Genomic DNA, 23,594 nt, shown 5'->3' with positions numbered 1-23,594 from the left:
AAACATGTAGCTAAGGACTATTAGAAACTGGATGCTCAACAAAATAGGTTTAAGGTTTGATATCAATGAAGTTTATTTCCAAGTGTTTTTGAATTTGGAGATGTTCAATTTCATGTCTCATTAATATATTTTTCTCATACACAGAAAACTTAATATGAATACCTATACAGAAACCTTATTTTTAGTACAACACATAGTCCATTTTTTTCACTTCGGTCCTTTTTGTACACATATAAAAGAAACACATATGAAATATTTTATTTAGATATCTAAACCTGGGATTATAAAACAGCAACTAATCTCTCATTTGAAGCAATAAATTATAAGTACAAATTCGGAAAGCATAGTAGATTATGCCTTTTTATCTACTCAAGCAAAAGAACAAGCACAGTAAACTACTTTTGCATTCACTAGGCGCATAAAAAATAACTTGTATACTTATTCTTGGCTTCTTATTATGAGTAAATGCTGACACTATGATAGCCCATTATATTCTAATAAAATCAGAGAAAGGGAATAGAGCCTTGCATAACATTTCTTAAACATTTCTGAGTGGATAAATAAATAAATTTATTCATTTAACTATTATTTATTGGCTCCTGTCCAATAGGGCGGCAGTGACTAAGGCAATGCTCCATTACAGAGACAAAGATGTGCAAAGTTAAGAAAGATGTAAAAAAATAAAAATTTAAGAAGAAAGCGGAGAAGAAGAACCAGAACGAGAAGTTTAAGAAGTAAAGGAAGGAGAAAGGCAGGAAGAAGGATCAAGAGGAGAAGACGGACAAGAGAAGGAGAAAGGAGGAGGATGGGAAAAGACTGTACAGAAGTAACAAGCAATTAGTTGCTCCAAGCATGCAACTGGCTACAGGAGCAAGGAGCAGCAAGCAGCAATCATCAGCTGATAACCAACAAGCAAGCAGAGAGACATGAAGGAGAGACTAAGCAGTGACTGGTGAGCATGCAGAGACCAAGAGTATGAGTGAGGGCAAGCGTGCAAGTGAGCCATGGTCTCTGCACTGAACATGCAGAGGCCAGCGCCAGCACAGAGTAATCAGCCAGCAAGTAGACCAAAAGAGAAGAACCCAGTGCAGAACAATCAGGCATTCAGAGTAGAGAAGAAGAAAAAGGAGTAAAATCACAGATCAAATTAAGCAAACTTTAAAAAGTAAAAAAAAAGAAGACGAGGTGGACAGGGAGAAGGAATAGCAGAAAGGCAATGGAACATGCAGCACACCATTTGAGAATGATGGCAACTTACAAAAAGGTGGATGAAATAGACGAACTAAAGGAATGGGGAATGAGGACACTTTATTACAGTTTTATACTTTTATCTTAATTGTGATCATACACACATAGTATATTCTCTCCATTTTTCTCTATGCATTTTACCAACTGATTTATTTAAACACTAGCCACAAGAAAGAACTGAGGAATATAAACAATTTCACTTCAACAATAGCTACAAGAGGAGCTGAGAACTAACTTTTAACTTTTATTTCAGCACCAACCTCATAAATCCAGTCTCCATAAAAATAATAAATGATAAGTATGTCAGATCACAAGAGTGACCAGGAGGTGGTTGAAGTTGGGAAGAGGGGGGGGAACAGAGTAGACCTCCCCGAATGGCTAGGTGAGGCAAAGTAGACCTCCCCAAATGGCTAGGTGAGGTGGAAGCTTGCAGGAACCAGCTGAGATCTTGATGAACACTGGAGGTCAGAAAGAAAGAAGACTGGGAAGAAAAGCTCTCCGGATAACATTCATATACAGGAGCCGAGGGAGCCTCTGGAGAGAGCCATGCATCAAGATTGAGGGGGAGACAATTCAGGGTGAGGCAGACCAGAAGGATGAGTTGCTGGAGTACACAATCGAGTACTTGCAACCTCTAGGTGCATGAAGCTCTGGTGCAGATGGCACAGATGACTATCCAAACCAGCGCAACCCGCAGGCAGTGATGGTATGACGATATTGACCCCCGCAGCTATGGCAGGGTCTAGTTCCACAAACTGCTGCTGTCCCAGTCACTCAGCCAGCAGCATGCCTTGGGCTGCACCAGTGAGAAACAGAGGTCACAGACCATCAGCCCTAGAAGTGAGAGACCCTAAGCAACTGGGTTCTTCCTAGTTCAAGTCTGAACCTATATGCAAGAGTATGGTCCAGAAATATCCACCAAGGGGACAAAGGTGCAGTATATTACCAGGGCACTGGAGGGGATTGCAACAGAGTGGATGGTCAGCCTCCACAGTGACGATCCCCCGAGCTGCATAATTTTGACCGTTTCATGGGAACACTCTGAAAGTGCTTTGAAGACCCATTGGCTGACTACAAAGCCAGAACCAGGATCAAGACCATAAGTCAAGACCAATCGATCTGTAGCCACCTCCACTCAAGAATTCTGCAATCTGGCCTGATGACTGGCCACAGGATATGCTGATTCAGTGTGTCCAGGGCAGGTTGAATGATAATATCTACAACACCAGTATCTCCTGGAGTGACCCCTCCCCCTTTCCATGGCTGATATGTTTTGGCTGAAGAGGTCAAGTTCAACTTGGCTCTTTCATATCTCAGCCGTAAGGGGAAGAGATCCATCCTGGAAAAGAAAGAAGCCCCAAAGCTACTGGCCCACAAACAGACCCTGCACCAATGCTCCAATGGCTGTTTCAAGTGAAGGAGGGGCACTGAGCTGCCAAATGCCAACCTATATGCCCAGCCTAAAAGACACTCTGGGGACCAGCCAAGGAGCCAGGGAAGCTACCTCAGAGAACCCAAGAGATCGCCCTGGAGGGAGTGGAAGTCATTGATTCACCCCCTCCCCGAAGGATGGCAAGAGAACTATAACCATCCCAGATGATGGTCTGATGGAGAGTGATACTGATTATGATTATGATCCCTTGGTAAGTCAGCCAATGATCCCAGTAACCATCCCCACAGAACTGGTGGTTCCATCCTTGGGACACAAGGGGAACCTGACAGCTCTTCTGGACTCAGGTTGCACCAGATGCATGATCAACCCTGCCCTAGTTAAGAAACTAGGTTTAAGATTCAAGCAATTTAAAGTGCCTGTGGCTTTTTGCCACCTTTTGGCTCAGTAGTGGGTGGGGCCCCAGCAACATTCATCACCAAGCCAATAGAGATGAGAATGGGAGTGCACACAGAAACTCTTGAGATTTATTGTGGTACCTGGCATGGAGAGATCCCTCATATTAGCTTTGGCATGGCTACTGAAGTGGAATCCCTATGTGAACTGGAGGAGGAGGATGTTAAAGATGGGTGGGCCTGCCCAAAAGGGAACTGGAAAAGAAACTTGAGGGCCCTACCCTTAAGCTGCTGCAGATGAAGCCAAGAAGGGAGGTGGGAGCTTCAACGAAGGAGCGCCCCAAAGGCAATACTCAGATCCCTAAAGAATATTGGGATCTATGGGACCTTTTTAGTGAAAAGGGCTAAGACGTGCTTCCGCCCAACCAGCCAACTGACTGCTCCATAGAGATCCTATTGGGGGCTAAGTTGCCCAAATCTAAACCATTCTCAATGACCTCTAGAGAAATAGGTTTGACAGACACTGAGAACAATTAATCAGTGGAGCGTCTTGCCTCCAGAAGTTGTGGGTGCTCATCACTGGAGGCTCTTAAGAAGAGATTGGGACACTGGAGGCTCTTAAGAAGAGATTGGACAGCCATTTTTCAGAATGGTATAGGCTCTCCTGCTTGAGTAAGTGGGACTAGAAGATTGTAAAGATCTCCTGCTAAAGACTATCCCTTTCAACTTTTGAAAGTTGAATTTCAAAAAATATAAAGCTGCTAATGCTTTTGGGGTCATTTCACACATTACAAACAAGAAAATCTAGTAATATAAATATAACAATAGATACATCATCTAATCAAATGTTTAGATGACGAACGACATCATAGAGATTGCATCTCCTCTTACCATGTAGTTGCCACCATGTCTGGATTTAAGCATGCCAATTACATCTTGGAAGTTGTTTAGATAAATTTCCTCTGAGCAGCTTCCTGGGAACGATACCGCAATGATTCTTTCAGTAACATAAGTCAGGTCCAGTTCATAACTTTCCTCCATAATAAGGTCAAAATCTGTACTTCTGTGATGAACAAGATAGAACAAGGCCACTTTAAATATTGGCAAGTGGTCATACAGTATTACATAGAAAGTAAACTAAGACACATAGAATATGGCTTTTAAGAAAAAAAAGAAAATATTTTTTAAAGGAGAACTGAAAAAATGACTTAAATATGAATAAACAATGTTGATATAAATCCTTCAAACAAAAGCATTTTGTAGTAGTTTGACTTATTACCAAGATGACAATGATGACAGCCCAATTAATAAAGAACAAAACATCTTGAAAGAAATAGTAGAATGGGCCATGGAGAAATTGTTAAACTCGAAAGTTCCAGGTTTTGATGGAATACTTGTGGAATTACTAAAATCAGTGTCAGTTAACATCATCACTGCCCCATGTCAAGAGATGGAAAACATGTCAATGGCCTCAGGACTGGCAAAGATCTGTTTTTATCCCATTAGTAAAGAAAGGCAATGCCAGAGATTGTTGTACAATTGCATTGATTTCTCATACAAACAAGATTCTGTTAAAAATAATTAAACACAGAGTACATAATTTTATCATCAAGAGTTATCTGATGTACAAGCAGGCTTTAGAAAGGGGCAATGCACTTGAAATCACATTGCCAGTATTAGATGGATTATGGAAAAGGAACGTGAATATCAAAAGGATCTTTATAGGTGCTTTATTGATTACGGAAATGTTTCTGACAGTGTAGAAAACAACACAGTGGGCTTTGGGCAGCTTTGCATGATCTTTGTGTCCCAATCCACATCACCAGATTTACCAGATCACCTTACACCAGCGGTTCTCAACCTGGGGGTCGTGACCCCTTTGGGGGTCGAACGGCCATTTCACAGGGGTCGCCAAAGTCCTCTCTCGCCCCCCAACGTCTTCACTCACCCTCACCCTCTGCCTCTGTTGGATCGCCAGTCGCCGTTCGCTTACCCCGCCCACTCCCAATCTATTGCTGCCTCCTGAGTCCCAGCTGATGGCTAGAGGGAAACAAACCGTTTAAATTCTTGCCACGGGGCTTCAAAGGGCCACCCTACAGCTGATCAGTGTTAAAAGAAAACAAATGAGAAGACCAGTGCCTGCAAAAATAGAAAAAAACAGCCCCTTTGAGCTTCAGTTTATGGTTAATTACCATAAGTTGATTTGATCAGTCTCTGGACTCTCAGCTGATTTGCTCTCAGCTGTTTTGCGGAGGGCTCTATTGCTAGCTGCAAAGAGAGGAGCAGATTTTTTTTTCCCTTAGCTATGCTGAAAAAACGAAACTGAAAGTAAAGCAGGGTCTTTGCTGCAACGTGACAAAATGAGGCAGAGAGAGATTTCTTTTTCTTTTTCCTCACCAAAAAAGGTAGGTGCAAAACTGCAAACAATGGGAAATTTAGGGCAAAAGAGGAGGTTCAAGATTTTAAAACACAAAAGAAAAAAAGCTCTATTTAACTAGGGAATTGTAATAATTGAGATACTATTAATTGTATATTGTGTTGAAAGCAGAAATGGTTAAGTTGTGGTTTGGAGGAATATATGGGGGAAATTATTTGGTTTATTATTATTGGTAAATATAATTAATTGATTTGTAAGAAATTGGATTGCATGGAAATAATTGGAATATTCATGTTCATATTGATTGATATACAAAAAAGATAGTTATATAACTAATTGATTTATATTAAAATGTTAAATTTGTATTAAACAACTGTATTACATAATTACATAATTAACCAATGTGAGGATGGATATAAAAATCGATGACAATGGGAAGGGGTATAATATAGAATAGAAGGGAAAAATTGAATTTGATTAAGATTAGAGATGAGGATGAAGGGTAATATTGGTTTTTTAAAAAAATAGATGAGGAATAAATATGGCAAAAAGGAAATATAGAAATTGTAAATTTAATTGAAATGACTAAATACTGTTTAAATTTGTGAACCGGCCAAATACTTTGTTCAAAGAAAATACATTGCATGTTTGTATGTGTGTTTCTAATTATTGCTATTTATTCATATTTATTCTCTTTTATTCTTTAAAGTTTAACAATTCATTCTTTATCTTAATATCTTTATATTTGTTTGGGGTTGGTTTTCTTCCCTTTCATCTTTTTTATTGTACAGCAATCTTTCTCCTCAAACCTACCACCTCTCTCTTTTCTTTCCTTCTTACTTTCTCTTTCCCCCTCTTCTTCTCCTTCCTACTTCCTCTTCCTTTCTCCTTCTCCTCCTGTCTTCCTCCCTCCCTTACCCTCACTCCTACTCTAATTTCCCTTCCCTTCCTTCATCCCTCTCTATTGCTGTATCCTTTTATGCATATGGACTACTCAGAAGGCTGAAAAAGTTATTTTTGACTGGTCCTCGTACTTTTGACCAGTCCTCGAACTTACGAATGTCCTCACATTTTACGTTTTTGCCCTATCTTGTCACCATGGTGAAGAGAAGCAGTTCTGAAATGAGTGACAAGGTTGTTAAGAATGCTACAATGGGCATGATGACCAGTCATAAGTGCGAAGACCGGTCAAAAGTGCGAGGACCTGTCAGAAATCACTTTTTTCAGCCCTCTGGGTAGTCCTTTTGTGCACATGGACTACTCAAAGGGCTGAAAAAGTTATTTTTGACTGGTTCTTGCACTTTTGACCAGTCCTCAAATTTACGACTGTCCTCACATTTTACATTTTTTGCCCTATCTTATCACCACGGTGAAGAGAAGCAGTTGTGAAATGAGTGACATGGTTGTTAGGAATGCTGCACAGGCATAAATGTGAGGATGGTCATAAGTGTGAGGACCAGTCAAAAGTGCGAGGATCTGTCAGAAATGACTTTTTTTTAGCCCTCTGAGTAGTCCCTATACACATAGCCATGGCCACCCGGTCACATGACCAGCTAGCCACACCCACCCAGTCACATGACCTCCAAGCCACACCCACAAAGTAAGCCACGCCCACAGAACTGATAGTAAAAAAATTTAGAACCCACCCCTGGTTGGGGGTCACCACAACATGAGGAACTGTATTAATGGGTCGCGGCATTAGGAAGGTTGAGAACCACTACCTTACACTGATCAGGAGGCAACAGTGAAAACACTTTATGGTGACATAAAGACATTTCCCTTACTGATTCTGAATGGTTCAGAATCAGTAAGGGAAATATATTTTACCAGCTTTTTTGTTCAATCTGTATGTGAAGTGATCATGCAGAAATTAGATTCGGATCTGCCTGATGTTGGAATAAAGATTGGAGGAAGAACCATGCATAATTTGAGGTATGCAGATTATACAAACTATTGGCTGAAAATAAGGAAGACCTAGAAAAAATAATCTGGACTATCAAGGGTTAAAGTGGAAAAAGTAGGATTGTATCTTAACATCAGGAAAACAAAGATAATGACAATGGTTAGTGGAACAAGAAGAAGAGGCAAGGAAATAAAGAATAATGGCTTGATAACATCAAATCTGATACAAAATTGAACATCTGACAACTGAAAGAAATTGTGCTTGACAGGTAGCATGGAGAGCACTTGCCCATAAAGTCAGACATTACTAAATAGTTAAAACAACAATAAAAATAAAATTAAGTTACATGAATTATTAAGTTATGTGAATTACATTTATTTTAAATATATTTAACACTCTGCCCCTTATATCCAGAGTTCAATAGCTGCCAAACAGTTTTGTCAGTTCTTAAGAGGATATATCACAGCAGAAACTACTTAGTATAGGAAATTCTAATTCTGGCTATAGAATCATAGAATGCTAGCTTAGTATAATGTTTGCTAACAAATGTTCAAGTGTTGTCAAATATGTACTTTAACTTTTTCTCTCTGGCATTATAAATAAGAGAGAAGTATTCAGAAAAGACTTACTCAAATATTTTGTCACAACAGAGAAATGAATTTCTTAAAAAACTGCTGGAACCCTGGAAATAAAAATAAGCAAAGTATGAACAATTTTTCTGTCACAAGAAATCCTATGTAATTTATTTGCATAAGTTTTAAATATAATTTCTATTGTTTTGAACAAGACAAGTATTTTACTGTTAATGTCTGACAACAGTTGAAACTACATTTAGTAGCTTTTTAAAATAATTCAGAAATCTGATTTCAGACTAACCGAATTGATCAGCTTCAATGGACTGAGAGCCATCTCAGTAACAAACTGCATGTAGAGCCATCACAATTGATCTGATGGAAACTATTTCATGAAAGTAGCTTCTTTATTATAATACTCTTTAAATAATGTTATTGGTTGTAAAATTGCAATCTATCTCTTATCCTTCTTGTCACTATATATGATTAAATACTCACATTTCAATGTTTATTTAATTACATCACAAAAAGTATTTGAGCCTTAATAAAGAATGCACCAAGCAAAATTAATCTAATGATAGACTTATTTTCAACCAAACTCAGAAAAAAATAAGTTTATTCTTTAAAACTACTTCAAGCATAACAGCTATATATAGTTTATTTTAAATAAATAATAGCATATTATTCTTTTGATAAGCAAATTTACCTAGATTTCATTAAAATCATAGTTTGTCTCTATGGGCAGAATGTTTAATTAATATGTACTATATGCAGACATACCATTTTGGGAATGGAATATTTAATTCACAAAACAGCATATTTTGAACATTGTTGCAGTTTAGTATCTGTTCTACTAAAAGTGTGTTAAATGTGTGATAAGACATTAGGTTTCAGAAATTATTTTGAGGGATAACTGGTCCACTGTATGAGTATTCCATCACAAAACATTGTATTAATTATTCACACACAAATGAACACCCATACTGGAAATTTTATGTCCTTTATAAAATCATTAAATACTCCATCCTAACAAATTTTGTAGAAAGAAATAAAAAAGAAATAGAATAGTCGTCCTTTGGATGGATGGGTAGGTAGGTAGGTAGGTAGGTAGGTAGGTAGGTAGGTAGATAGATAGATAGATAGATAGATAGATAGATAGATAGATAGATAGCAGAGATGGGTTACAGGAAGTTCTGACCAGTTCTGGAAAACCGTAGCAGAAATTTTGAATAGTTCAGAGAAACAGTAGTAAAAATTCTGACTGGCCCTGCCCCCATCTATTCTCTACCTCCCAAGTCCCATCTTATTGGGAGGAAATGGGGATTTTGCAGTAACCTACCCCTGGAGTGGGGTGGGAATGGAGATTTTACAGTATCCTTCCCCTGCCATGCCCAAGCCACGCCCACGAAGCCACACCACGCCCACCAAGCCATGCCCACAGAACCAGTAGTAAAAAAGTTTGAAACCCACCACTGATAGATAGACAGACAGACAGACAGACAGACAGACAGACAGACAGACAGACAGATAAAGCAAGCAAGCATGCATACATGCATGCATATATACACATATATACATACATCCCAGAAAAGAAATAAATGAAAAACATTGCCCATTTGCTTCTGGGGGAGAGTCAAGGTACTGATTGTTACCTCTTCAATAAAGTCCTACACAAAATAAGGCCTGGTTATTTGAGAGACTGCCGACTCCCATAGTATCTATCCAGTTAATTCAAACTTGTAGGATCTGCATGTTATGGATACCTTTGATTAAACAATCTTATCTATTTGGACTCTGATATGGCAACTTCTCTGTAGCAGCATTTGTCCTTTGGAAAGAAAATCCTCCTGAGATCCAAACAGCCCCCACAAAGTTCCAGTATCTATCATGTTTATCATTCAGTTATAATTTCAGGTTTAATTAATGGATTAATGTACAAAACTATTCCATTAGTCTTTTCTGAGTCCACTGATGTGGGTCTAGGACAACTCTCTGCTGCAAATTTGCCACCACCATCTTGTGCCACCACCATACCGTGCCACCACTATATCATGCCACCACCGTATCGCCATCACCTCACTGTGGGGCATCTCACCCTGGCCAACCCACTCTGGCAAACTCACCCTGGTAAACTCATTGCAAGCCTGGCTTTCCGCTCTGGTTTCCAAAGCCCTCATTTCTTCTCAAAAGTTTCCTCACCTCATTTTCCAGCATTCCCCGGAAAAGGCAGGCTAAGCAAGAGTCAATATTACACACACACACCATTCTGAGTTGGAGACCTTTATGTGCAACTGAGCTGGAAACGTGCCAATTGTGCTTGGGGGAAGGACCTCTCCTTTGGAATGCTACACTGGACCCTGACTGCTCCCAGGCATAAGGATAAGTAGAGATGATGACAGGGTGACACGCCCCTGATGGCCAAAGGGGGACTAAGTGGAAGTCATTGTTCCATTGGGCTGGATGCTTCAGGAGGAACAGCTTTTACAGCGATGGCTGTCGGGAGAGAGTCACCCTGTCACCATCCCTGCTTGCCCACCTGGGAGCTGTCAAGTTCCAGTGCAACACACCAAAGGAGAGGTCCTTTCCTCAAGCCCTGGGATTATTGGCAGCTTGCCAACTCAAACACGATAAAAGTCCCCAAGTTTGGAATGGTTTCTCTCTATATGTCTCTGTGTGTATGTCTGCATGTGTGTGCGTGTGCGTGTGCATATAGAACAATAACTCCCTCTTAGTCCACCTTTTGTGGGGGGATGCTGGAAACCAAGGAGCAGAAGCCTTCATAGAAAGAATGTGGGCTGGTGGGAACTTTCACTTCCCTTAAATCAGGCCAGCTTTGGAAACCAGAGTGGAAGGCTCAGGCTCACGGTGAGTTGTTTCCATGGAGAGTTGGCCGGAACTAGGTGTCCAAGGATGAAGTGGCCACGGCAAGATGTCCCATTCCTGTGAGAAGTATCCATTGCAATGAAGTCTGTTTTTCTTATCTGAGAATGAAGAATGGTAAATCTCTCCTTCCCTCCCTCCCTCTCTTCTCCATCTGTGCACATCCACATGCACATAAATAAATAAATATTATACAAAATTAGAATTCCAGAATTATCCAAACTAAATATCCATAATCCCATGAAGAAATGAAGAATTCTTCAGCACAATTGACAACCTTTAGTAGATTTTATCAACTAAGCACCCCATAAAAAATCTGGGTATGATGTACTAACTAGCCTGTAAATTCTAAATTTAGCAATTTAGAAAATACAAGAACTCTAAAAAGAAGCGATGGCTTATATCATAGAATTTGACAGTAGAATTTCTTTTCTACCTATCCAGGCCTTTAAAAATTCCTTCTAAACTCTAAAATTCAACCAAAAAACTATGGTATGTGGGTATAGTGCCTGAGGAATACCTACCATGCAGACTACAAGATTCCCTATTTTACTGACAATATTCTAAGGTTTTCTTTTGTTTTGTTTTGATGGACAAATTTAAAAAGAAAGAAATAAGGTCAATATTTAGCTTCCTGGTTATTTATAAAAATATTTCTCAGCCCCAAATTCTACAACCACAGTACTTTTTTCCTCTTTTAGAAATGTTTAGAAATGTTATCCTCAGAAGGAAGGCGAAGCTAAGCTACAGTAATAGTGAACTGTGGAGATGGTGGCTGGGGTGTGTTGTGTGTGTGTGAAGGACAAGGGGCAATGTCATTAGTTTTCACTCATAAAACTATAAGTTTTGTGATTGACTAGACCTAGTGGTCTATGGTGGGTCTACAGTGATTTTTAGCTATTTTTTGAAAGCGGCAATAAAATGTCTTCTCAATTTCAAATATATTGGCAACATGATAATAGTGCCTATCATATCCCTATCTCTATTTCAATCTCTAGCCTCAGGAGAATGACACTCTGCAACAGACTGCTACTGACTTCTGTGCTTTAGCTAGCATCAGTCAGTCACAACTGAGTTCAGCATCACTCTATTTCTGAATAACTCTATTAATTGCAAGTAAGGTATGCAATATTTCTGCATGTACTTTTGCTCTGCAGAAAGTGCATATGTCAGCCTGGACGCTTGTTTATCATTTATCATTTTTCTTAGCTCTGTGAGGGAGGGGGATTCAAGTAAGGTGAGATATGCCAATTTCCCCTAAAATTTGAAGCCATAGAAAATCAAGATTTTTCACCTGTATATTCCTTTTAGGGAATTATAAGAAAATATAAGAATGAATGAATGTTTATTATAGTTAAAAGCCAGAGATAGAAAATATAACTGAAAATGGTTAAAAACAACTATTAAATAAAGATAGAATAATGCAGTGAAAGTCATTGCAATAGTTGGTATAAAAATGCATGCTACAACTTTGGGAGATCTTACACTAATTAATGTCCAATTTTCATGGTTGTTGCACGGTATTTTGCTAAAATCTCAGTAATAAACAATATACAATCTGAAAAAAAGTTTATGTAAGTATTGCCAGATCAAGTATTGATGTAAAAGGGGCAGAATATACATTATGAATATCTCATAGATGGCACTATAAAATAACATGTTAGATTGTTTCAGTGTATCCAGTTTCACATAAAGTTTCATATGAACAAACACATTTCTCAAACGGTATTTTAGAACATCTTCCCCATAATACCAAAAAGAAAAGTCCATGCATTTCTCAAAGAACATACTATATGTACATTTATTTCTTTATATGCAGGAAGTGGCATTGCTCAGCTTCAAAGTCTCTAAAACTTTTTCTGAATGAGAAATGTTTTCACTGCCTTCAAACTGAAGATTTTATAATATGCAATCTATCAGTGATTCAGGAAATCATGGAAGAATTACTCAACTCTGCAACTTAAAAGAAAATCTAAGGCTCTGTGCAGACCACAAGATGGCATTACTCTGCTACAAATAAAAACTGTACTCTGTCAAAAGACTCAAATAGGATTATAAACAGAATATATTCATGCTCACCATGATATAATTGGCAAAGGCTGGAAATCTATACAATTCTTCCAGTTTTGCAGATATTTATAATATCAAATTTGTGGTATAGAAAAATGAATCATGAACCTGGAATAAAATTCCTGCTTTGGAATTGTATCTCTTGTTTGAAAGTGACCAAAGCTTTTCTCTTTGACAACATGTCTACTTTTTCTGTAACAATTGTTATTGTTATGTTACATACTTGACAGTTGATATGCAGAAAAACATATGAGTAAAAACAAGATTGACAGTGTATAAATTTGATTAATAAATAAAGAAATGCATAGGTTCACTTGTATAAGTTCAGCAACTGAAGTACCTGTCACATTTCATTTCCAATCAATTAGAGGGAACCCTCTCATTCCCCTACTCCACGGTTACATCTCTTATGGATATTATTTAACTATTAGAATACCATTTGTTTACTATGTATTTCTAAGATTCGATTGACTCATGCAAATCTCATTCTGGCTGGTAAATCTGCCTTGTGGTTTGTTAATAAATGCCTCTTTTGGTTTTTCCCAAACATCTATAAAAGCTCAGTATTAAAGACTAAACATTAATGACTGCCTTTGTTTTTTTAAAATCTCATGCCCTTTGAAGATTCATTGAATGTTTGTATGAATCTTTGTGATTCAATTTTCATTATGACAGTAAAAACTTAGCAGAAAATTTGAATTTCCTAAACAAAATTATAGAATACAAATAGTAGAACATAATAGACTCCTTCAGGAAGAAGAGCAGTAAAAGAATAAAGTTATAATACATAGCACAACTAACCATGCCACAATCATTATTATTGTTTCCATGTAAACTACCGGCAATAAAATATATGAAAAGAGAGACCAAGAGATAAAGCAAGTGTGTACACGCACAGGCAAAATCTTCAGAAGAACTCTGTAATGCATAGGAACGCAGCTAATACATTTTTAAAAAATAAAGCTGCCTTATTAGAAAAAAGGGGGAAACATCAAAAATAAAGTAAGCTGTATTCAAATATGTGTTAAATTAATTTCATGCTGATTTTTGTCCTGATACCATCCATTTTTTCCATTTATAAATAAATATAGTCCTCAGTCTGAAAAACATCCAATTCTGTCTCAAGGTCTACCTAATTTCAATTGTGATTTCAGGCCTAAATTCAGTGATATCAGCATGATGTCATTTCACCAGATTAAAGGCAACAACAAATTACAATATTTTTCTTTCTTTTTTTTTAAGTGCTGAAATGTGATTCCAGAATTTGAAAAATAGTTGTGACATTTCAGTGCTTTTAAGAAAATCTGATTTCACAATTTGAAAATCATTATAAATCTAGCCAATGTGGTAGCAAATCAATAGACCAGAATGTTTTTTGTTTGGCTGCAATTGTTATGGCAAAGAGTTCACAACAATAGATCATGCTTTGCTTAGCCATCAAACAGTTTTTGCCTGCAGTTCAAATGCTAACTTTGACCTATAAAACCAATGGGAAAAAAGGCCCCATGTTCAGGGCTCATATCTGAAATAAGAGGAACAGAGTCACTATATAGAAGAAATGGGCAACATAAAAAAAATAAATGAATGAATAAAAATAAATTCCAGAAGATGGGGAAAATGGAGCTTTTCCAGAAGGCATTACTCAGGTAATAATTATTTGCCATTAAACTGTCAAAAATGATTATTATTTTAGTATTTGCTGCTGAATTAGATTATGTTTCCATCAGATATATTAACACTTTACAATATGCTTTTATAATTTTAATTATAGTTTTCTTTTATAAACTATTTCTCAGCTTTCCCTAAGTGCCTATGCTGACGGCGGGCAAATCAATCAAACCAAGAAGAACACAGATGATGCAAACCCGGTTTTAATGTCAGTTACTCGACAGCATCTGGTGAAAGCCAGACTGCTAGAGCAGAATAAAGCCCGCTTTATACCTCCTTCCATGTTCCCGATTAGTCTCAGCTGTTGTTTGAATTCACCGCGGAGGTGCTGTAATAGTTGTGCCTTTGTCACGTCATCTGTCCGCGCTGCTTAGTCAGATCGCCACTGAGGCACTGGAATTGCATCGCCCGCCTGCCCGCAGTCTGCCTCACCGAGACCCACTAGTCATCCATCAGCAACACCTGAGTGACCTTAACGCAACTACCCCAGCCATGTCACCGCCACCAATACCCGTGCTCATTGTCATCACTTTCGGCGTCGCCTGTCATCATTTTTGGTGTTGCCTGGAATATTCTTCTGGCTCGCTTCACGTTCAACCATCCCTCACCCCCCCAGTCCATATGCTGTCAAGAGGTACTTTGACACTCAACAGTATTGTAAACTGACACTATGCAACAGGAAATATATTTAATTATTAGAAATTTTTAACTTTTTAGCAAACAAACAAAAAGTAATGGAAATAAAGACTGATACTATAGTGACTTGCATAGTGGTAACTCTAGCTACTCTGAAACTCAGTGAGTAAAGCAAGAAATCCCAATTTAAACAAGAAGACTACACCAAAATAAAACACAATAGGGAGCAAGCAAATTCTTTAAAAAATGACCCATATATGAACATGAAGAAGAAAACTGATTTACCCAAATTGAACACAACAGGGAACAAACAGTTTCTGTTAAAAGTGACCATAAATATTTACCTAAAGAGCAAGACCGATGGAAACATGTCACTTTTAGAAAAAACAACAATCAAGAGCAAAGCATCTATTATCTATCCTAGCCCACTCCAATGAAGCCTCTCTGGAACTGAACAATTGCTTTCATAGCCTCCCCATGGAAGAAAATATGCAGACATGCACAATAGAGCATCCATCAATAGTTTCTAAAATAGAGGCACAACCTAGCATTCCTGTGACAGGAAGAAAAATATTCCAGACTTCTCTAGGAAAAAAGGTGAATATTGGTGATAGGAGATTAAATTCTTAGGGGAACAGAAACTATAGTCTGCAGACCAGGCAGTCAATCTAGGGAGGCATATTGTCTCCCTGGAGCAAAAATCAAAGACGTTACTAAGTGCCTTACCACAATAATCAACCCCACAGATTACTATCCCTTTCTTCTCCGACACAATAACCCAATAATGAATCTGAAAACAATACAAGAGATTACAAACATCTAGCAAAGAAAATTAAAGAATTAGCAGGACAACTGCTGTTTAACCAGTGGAACAGCTTGCCTTCAGAAGTTGTAGGTGCTTCATCACTGGAGTTTTTTAAGAAAAGACTGGACAGCCAGTCTCTGAAATAGTATAGTGTCTCCTGCTTGGACAGAATGTTGGACTAGAAGACTTCCAGGGTCCCTTCCAGCTCTATTCTGATTGATATTGACTATCAGAGTAGAATTTAACCAATGAAAAGTTATCAGGCATAAAGGTGACAGTTTGCAAAGAACTGTAGCCATTATCTGCTGAATTATTACCAGAATTTAGTTTCCAAATTCTCTTTTAAGGATACATATTTATCCTGAAATTTTCACTTTAATACTGTCCTTCCAATCTTTAAATTAATTTATTATGAATATACTTTTTCCTATTTTGCAAAATCAGTACCAACAATTTGTTCCTATAGTATTATGAAATGCAGCAATAATATTTTCAGTATTGCATTTCTTTTAGAAAAATGTTCCATAGTCACATGCAGTAATCAAAGAATTGTTCATAACCTAACCTGCTCTCTTCCTCACAAATGAAATAATGAAACTCTTTATATCTTAACTGAGCTAAAATTTTACTTCCTCCACACCATCATTTGTAACATTTGAACATCTGGAAAACATTAATTGAAACATTCCTGACATGTTTCAACAATAAGACCAAATACATAATTATGATTGCAAGACAAATGTGAAAATATGATGTTTTTTAAAAAAATTTAAAAGTAGAAACTGGTAATTTCAACCTATTTTGTGGGATGAAAAGAGAAAAGAGTGCTATTATTTCCATTCAATAAAATACCAATCTATTTAAATCAGAATGGTACTAAAGACAAGAGCCTTGGTACTACAGGGGTTTAAGGCACCCTGTTATTAAGCTTATTAAGACCAGCTGCCTGCAATTACTGCAGGGTTCGAATCTCGCCAAGGCTCAAGGTTGACTCAGCCTTCCATCCTTTCTAAGGTAGGTGAAATGAGGACCCAGTTTGTGGGGGCAATAAGCTGACTTTGTATAAATATACAAAAGGATGAAGGCTATTGCTTAGCGCATTGTAAGCCGCCCTGAGTCTTCGGAGAAGGGCGGCATATAAATCAAATTAAAAAAAAAAAAAAAAATCTATGATCCTATCATCCATATTATTTAAAAAAAATTAAAAAGATTATCAGAGAGATGAATAGCTATAATATAAGAAATGAGAAAAATAAAACTATAATGTACCAAAAGAGAAAAATAAAGAAAATGATTAAATTGCAAAGTATAAATATGATTCTACATTAAAAGTCAGAAGTTGTAATAATATACGTACATTTAAAACAAAATGCTATTAATATTTGGAAAATCTTTACTAAAACACTTAAACATAAGAAAATAGTCAATTGCTAAATATTATAATTAAATTTAAAGCTAAAATTCAATCAAAGGATTTTACATTGTACTAGCAACGTGTTTTATATTTCTATAAATTGAGGGCTGCATGAGGGCTGTGGTTGACCTCGGAAGTGGGCGGGGCGGGAGGAGGGGCGTGTTTGACGCCACTCCCCAGACTGCTGGCATGTTTCCTCTTCTCATTGGGTAGACCGGGCCGAAGCCATGCTGGCCTGATCTTTCCTCTTCGCACTGGGTAAGCCAGAACGGCCCCATGGACTGGATCCAACAACATCACAGGCCACAGTTTGACACCCCTGGTGTATGTTATCAAGACTGTGAGGCACACACACACACACACACACACACACACACACACACACACACCTTCTGTCCTTTAAAAAGGGGCATTTGGTGACATGGTAGATTTTATTTCATTGATTTTTCTCCTGAGTGAAATTTGCTAAAACAGTTCTTATACTTTACATTTTAGATGTCTGAAAATTATCTACAAGCAATTAATGATAAAAGAGGTTTCTAAAACAAGAAAATTTGCATTGGTAATTTACCAGGAGGGGGGAAAAGCAATATTTTATATTTCTGTTCTCACAAACAAATCTGAAATTACCCTCACATTTCACAATAAGAATGTGTCGTAACAAGAAGAGAAAAAGGGATATAGATAATATGTAACATAGATTAAAAAGTGTAATCAATATTCAGCAGAGATTATCTAGCCTTCTCTTCACAATGATTAAAGCAGCTAATCATCATGAATAGAATGTTATGAGTAATTTTCCAGGAATTTGAAGACAATATCTTTTTTTCATTTATCAAATAAGTCAAGGTGGTGAATATCCTCTTTCCTCTTCCTATTGTCCCCACAATAACAACTTTGTAAGGTTCATTGGACTGAGATAGAGTGACTGGCCCAAGATCACCCAGCTGGAATTCATGACTAAGATGGGATTTGAACTCACAATCTCCTGCTTTCTAGCTTGGTGCCTTAAACATTAAACCAAACTGGCTTTGTTTTTTAAATATACCATATTATTAATTTCAGTGAGTAACAACTGAAAAAAATATTATATGGTATGTCTTAAAAGAAACTTAAAATTGTTAGGTAGGAATAAAATCTTTTGTGTGTACAAATATCCACTTTAATTTTAAATTGTGTTCCAAGTAAGATATTATTTTTAAAAATCTCAGAAGCAGAAATAGGACCTGACAAATTAAAAAAGAGACATCTGCAGGTACATTGCTAAACACAGGCATCAAAATGCACTTATTTAACTTTTCACTCTCCTGTTCAACGATTTCCCTTGCAGCTTACAAGAAATCAAGACACGTTTGAAAGCAATTATTATCTCGTATGTATGTATGTATGTATGTATGTATGTATGTATGTATGTATGTATTAATTTACTGCCTTTAATTCCATTCATTGTCCTAGATAACTTGTAATATGATTGAATGTTAAGTCTCAAAATACTGATATGCTAAAAAACATAACACCTTTGGGAATGAACATTTCTGAATCTGAATTAACACTGTTAATAATGTAAAAAAAACAAAACCTTACCTTTGGTTCACATTTCCTGTTACAGAAATATTTGCAGACTAAAAAAAAAAAAATGGAATTACTCCAAGGTAATACCACATATACAAAAAGTATCCTCAGATTATTCTTGTATATTCAATTCCGAAAGTTCTCTTTCACTGAATACTGTAGATGTTCAACCATTTCTTTGAATTAGGAGAAACCAATGGAATTTTTCCTTTCTCTTATAATCATATAAGTAGTTCCTTTCAAAACTTCTCTATGTGCTTTGTTCTATATGAGGTATACCTTAAATAACTTTCAGAAGAATTAGGTGCTCACATATATCAAAAAATAGAGTAATTGAATTGTAATTTATTTCCAGGGCAATATTTAAAAACCAATGAAGCTCCTGATGGCCATTATGAATCATAAATTCTTATTGACTCTCAAGTGACCATGAGTGATGCAATCATGTGACTTGATCTAAAACTGAAATTGCTTTTGCAACACTCAGGAAACTGAATTTAAGGAAACAGTTTAAAAGTATATTTATTGCAATTCTTATTTAGAAGATGAGGTTCCTGAGCAATAAAGAAAACAAAATTTCTCCAAAGCTTCTGTTAATTCATAATTGGAGTGACTACGGAATTTTTTGTAGAGCTGATTCAAATAATGCATGTAAATAATAGATATAAAAATTCCTCTCCAACAGTAGAGGAATTGGCAAATTTCATAATATAAAGGAGGCTATATACACCAAAGTTTGATTTAGTTATCACAGTTAAGAATTCTATACTTGATCTCTCTATCGCATATTAATGCATGACTTTTCCCAAGCTTTGGTCTGCCATCACATTTGAAAATGTTGGCATATTATTAAAATCATAGGATGGTTGCACAGTGTTTTATGAACACTAACGGGAAATCAAAAGTCATGAATGAATGTTTCAGCAACGTGCCACAATGTGTTAGCAAATATAAGGCTTAAAATGCATATTATTTTTATCCAATTTTACAAAACTTCAAAAACTAAGCAAAAAATTCTGTATTATAATTCTGCATTATAGCAAAACAGCTCATATCTCTGCAGTGGGTGCATTATATTAATGCACAGTGGCGCAGTGGTTAGAGTGCAGTACTGCAGCTACTTTAGCTGACTGCTAGTTCAGCAGATCAGCGGATCAAATTTCACCAGCTCAAGGTTGACTCAGCCTTCCATCCTTCTGAGGTGGGTAAAATGAAGACCCAGATTGTTAGGAGGCAATATGCTATTTAGTATACTGTCTTTGGTGTAAGCTGCCCAGAGTCCTCAGAGAGTGAGCAGCATAGAAATATGACAAACAAACAAACAAACAAACAAACAAACAAACAAATAAATAAATAAATAAATAAATAAATAAATATCTGTTGCTAATTCTACTGTGACTGAGCACAATTTTTATCAAAAGAAGAGACAACAGAATCCTATGAATATGACACATTCAGAAGGTGGCAGCTATTCCTCGAGCATCCTAAACAGGGCTATCCCAACACCTATATTCCAACTATAGTTTTCTTGAGTACTGATTTGAAATTCATCAATTCTAGGGTGGGGGGAAGGCTTAAGAAGAGGCCCTATGAAGTTTATGAGGTATTGGTCAAGAGATGGGAGGGGGGAACTGTCTCTAGATACCTTTCCATTCTCCGATCCTCTACAGTACACTAAGCTTTGTCTCTTACAATGAACTCCAAATTCCTACTCTTCTCTTGGTCTGACACACTATTCTAAATGTCCCTTATTTGTGGCCTAGACAAACAGCAACCTCAGTGACTAGAAAAAGGAATATTTTTACTGCCCATGCACCAAGTGATTGTTTCAGCTATCTGCCACTTAGAATTTGAAAACTATTTCTTCAAAATGACATATTACTACTGAAACTTGCTAAATGACCAACATGCCAGTGGTCGTGGTATCAGGAGGAAGGAGTACTTAGGGATCACTCCTGAACCCAGGTTTTGGACTAATATCTTTTTATTTGGCTTAGCAGTGAGAGTTTAGTCTACAGTATGTTCAAATGTCACAAAAAAGTGAACAACCTTAAAATTAAAAATAGGATCATTCCAATACACATTATTTTCTTTATTGTTCTAATTCACATCCCCTCCCTGACTCATGCTCGCACCCATATCTTGCACCTTCCCCAGGCCACCCAGTACTTCTCACCTACTTTCTCATATACTCTCCAACCCACACTGCACTTCTTGCATATCTTCATACTCACACACATTCTATTCTACCACATAGCATCTCTCATACATTCCCTCACATACCTCAACCCATTTAGTTCGTCTTGCACATTTTCATACACCTCCCCACTATTTTACTTTTATGGTCTCTCTCATGAATCTTCTTGCATCCTCAGATTCTGTCCCATACATATTTGGCTCCTCTTTCACACTCCTCCAAACCACCCTGTCACCTCCTGCATATTCCTGCACAATGTCTCCGGTCCATGAAGAACCTCTTAAGCACCAAGCCCAAACCACATAGTGTCTATCATACACACCATTGCAGCCTCATGACACATATGTTGCCTCTCAAATAATCTTGCCAATGGCTGTGGTACCTCTCGTCCTTGTATCTTTGCACACACTTCATTTCCCCCCTCCCCCTCCAGCAGCAGTTTGTCTTCTGGCCATGGACTTCTGATTTCCTGCCAGTTTCCCCATTGACTCTCCTTGTGAGAAGCTAACAGAGAGAATTGGAAATGATGATCATGTGACTGCAGCTGACTGGCAGTGCAACAATGCTAAAGAAGCCACAATTCACCAAATTTCAACCCCACAAGAGCTGAATTTTTGGATGCTTTGTTATTTAATCAATTTTAGGTACCTTGGTTCAAAAACTGTTACCCTCTACACTTTTGCCCAACTGAATATTAAAAACATATTGCATATTTACATAGACTTAAAAACCTTCAGTTGCTATACACTTATACTGCTGCCATGTTTTGGCATTCCAAACAATTCATAGTCATTATTCAATCCTGAGCATAACTCCTTTTTCAAGAAATACAACATTCATTCATTCATTTATTCATTCAGTTATTAAATTTATATACAACATGTCTCCCTGATAAGACAACCTTGGACAACATACAGATTGTATAAACGGAACAATCATCTAAAATTTTAAAACTGAAACCAAGAGACACAAAGAATAGGGATGAGGTCTCCTTACCTGTCAACCATTTCCAGCAGTGAGTGCCCCCTTCCAAGATGAAGCCAACTGGCAAAACCAAGTTTTAATGCCCTTTTGGAAGGCCCAAAGAGTGGGAGTAATTCTTATCACCAGTATTCCAAGGATCAGGTCCACATTGGAAAAGGCTCTTCTCCCTGACCATACCTGCTGGAATTCCTTAGCAGGTGAGATATGTAGCAGGCTGCTTCTGCTGGTATGAATGGGACGGGCTAGTCCCATTGTGGTAACATGGCTCCTCAGATATGCCATATAGGACTTTAACCATCGCCTTGAATTGAACTTAAAACAAATTGATAACAAATGCAACTCACACAATAGAGGAGTTATATGTATCACACTAGGGGCCCCCAGAACTGTGTGCATTGCTGCATTCTGCACCAGTTATAGCTTCCAAATACTTTTCAATGAGTATTGCAATAATCCAACCTCCCTCCTTCTATAACATGAGTAGAGTAGAAACTGGAGTATGAGTGATTGTGTGTAGGATGCATACAATCTGGTCAAGATAAGGCGCAATGGCACATAACATAAAGTTGTGTAAAGATTCTCCTAGCCATGATTGTCACCTACTCTAAGCAGGAATTACAAGTCCATGAGAACCTCCAGGTAACAAACAGGTCTTCTTGGGGTATTGCAATACATCCAGAACTAAAGATCATAAACAATTGGATCCTGAATCCCTTATACCCACAGCCTCTCCATCTTGCCAAGGTTAAATTAAAACCATAACATTGCTTGGATCACTGGGGATGGTGATTTAAAGCTGTGTATCATCAGCATACTAATGATATCTCACCAATGGCATCAGATGATCTTATCCAGGAGTTTTATGTAGAAGTTAAAAAGGAGCGAAGAGAATAACAAGCCCTGTTGTACTCCACAAAGGATGGCCATGGACTGGACATCTTGCTCACTATCAACTGATTAGGACCTTGGAGAAAGGAACTAAACCAGCACAATACTGTGCCACTCAGCCCAAATCCTGCAGTCGACCCAAAAAGATACCATGGTCAATGGTATCATAAGCAGTCAATAGTTCAAGGAGAGCTAGGATGGATGCATGACCTTCATCCCGCTCTCACCACAGATTATCCACAATTGTGACCTGTGTTGTGTCTATTCCAGTTCCCAACCTGAAACCTGACTGAAAGGAATCCAGGTAATCCATTTCATCCAGAACTCTCTGAAATTGCAGGGTAACCACTTTTTCCACCACCTAGAAAAGGGAGGTGGGAAACTGGATGAAAATTGTCCAGACAAGTTGGGTTCGATGATGGTTTCTTGAGGAGCAAGTGAACCAAGGCCTCTTTAAAAATATAGAATATAAAATAATAGGGTTGGAAGGGACCTTGGAGGTCTTCTAGTCAATACCCTGCTCAAGCATTCTGGACAAATGGCTGTCCAATCTCTTCTTGAAAGAGGTACAGTAGTTTGACTAAAGGCCCTTGAG

General features: G+C 37.6%; 1 protein-coding gene across 8 annotated transcripts in view; it reads right to left on the bottom strand.

Annotated features, from left to right (window-relative positions):
- Positions 1–23,594, bottom strand: part of TNS3 (tensin 3) — a 203,857-nt gene that overhangs the window by 158,101 nt on the left and 22,162 nt on the right. For 4 of the 8 annotated variants that reach the window (XM_087892365.1, XM_034416437.3, XM_087892366.1 and 1 more), the window contains exons 3-4: positions 7,943–7,995; positions 3,925–4,096 (exon numbers count right to left, since the gene is read on the bottom strand). In XM_087892365.1, coding sequence (XP_087748491.1) covers positions 3,925–4,096; positions 7,943–7,995 — 225 coding nt within the window. Of the gene's footprint in view, positions 1–3,924; positions 4,097–7,942; positions 7,996–18,942; positions 18,981–23,594 lie in introns of all 8 variants that reach the window. The other 4 variants (XM_087892367.1, XM_087892370.1, XM_087892368.1 and 1 more) reach the window with 2 other exon arrangements.

The sequence above is a fragment of the Pantherophis guttatus genome, chromosome 4 (assembly GCF_059756535.1).
Source record: "Pantherophis guttatus breed Tessera chromosome 4, ASM5975653v1, whole genome shotgun sequence".
Taxonomy (NCBI): domain Eukaryota; kingdom Metazoa; phylum Chordata; class Lepidosauria; order Squamata; family Colubridae; genus Pantherophis; species Pantherophis guttatus.
Note: the sequence above shows the minus strand (reverse complement) of the source record. Positions and strands in the feature narration are given on the sequence as shown.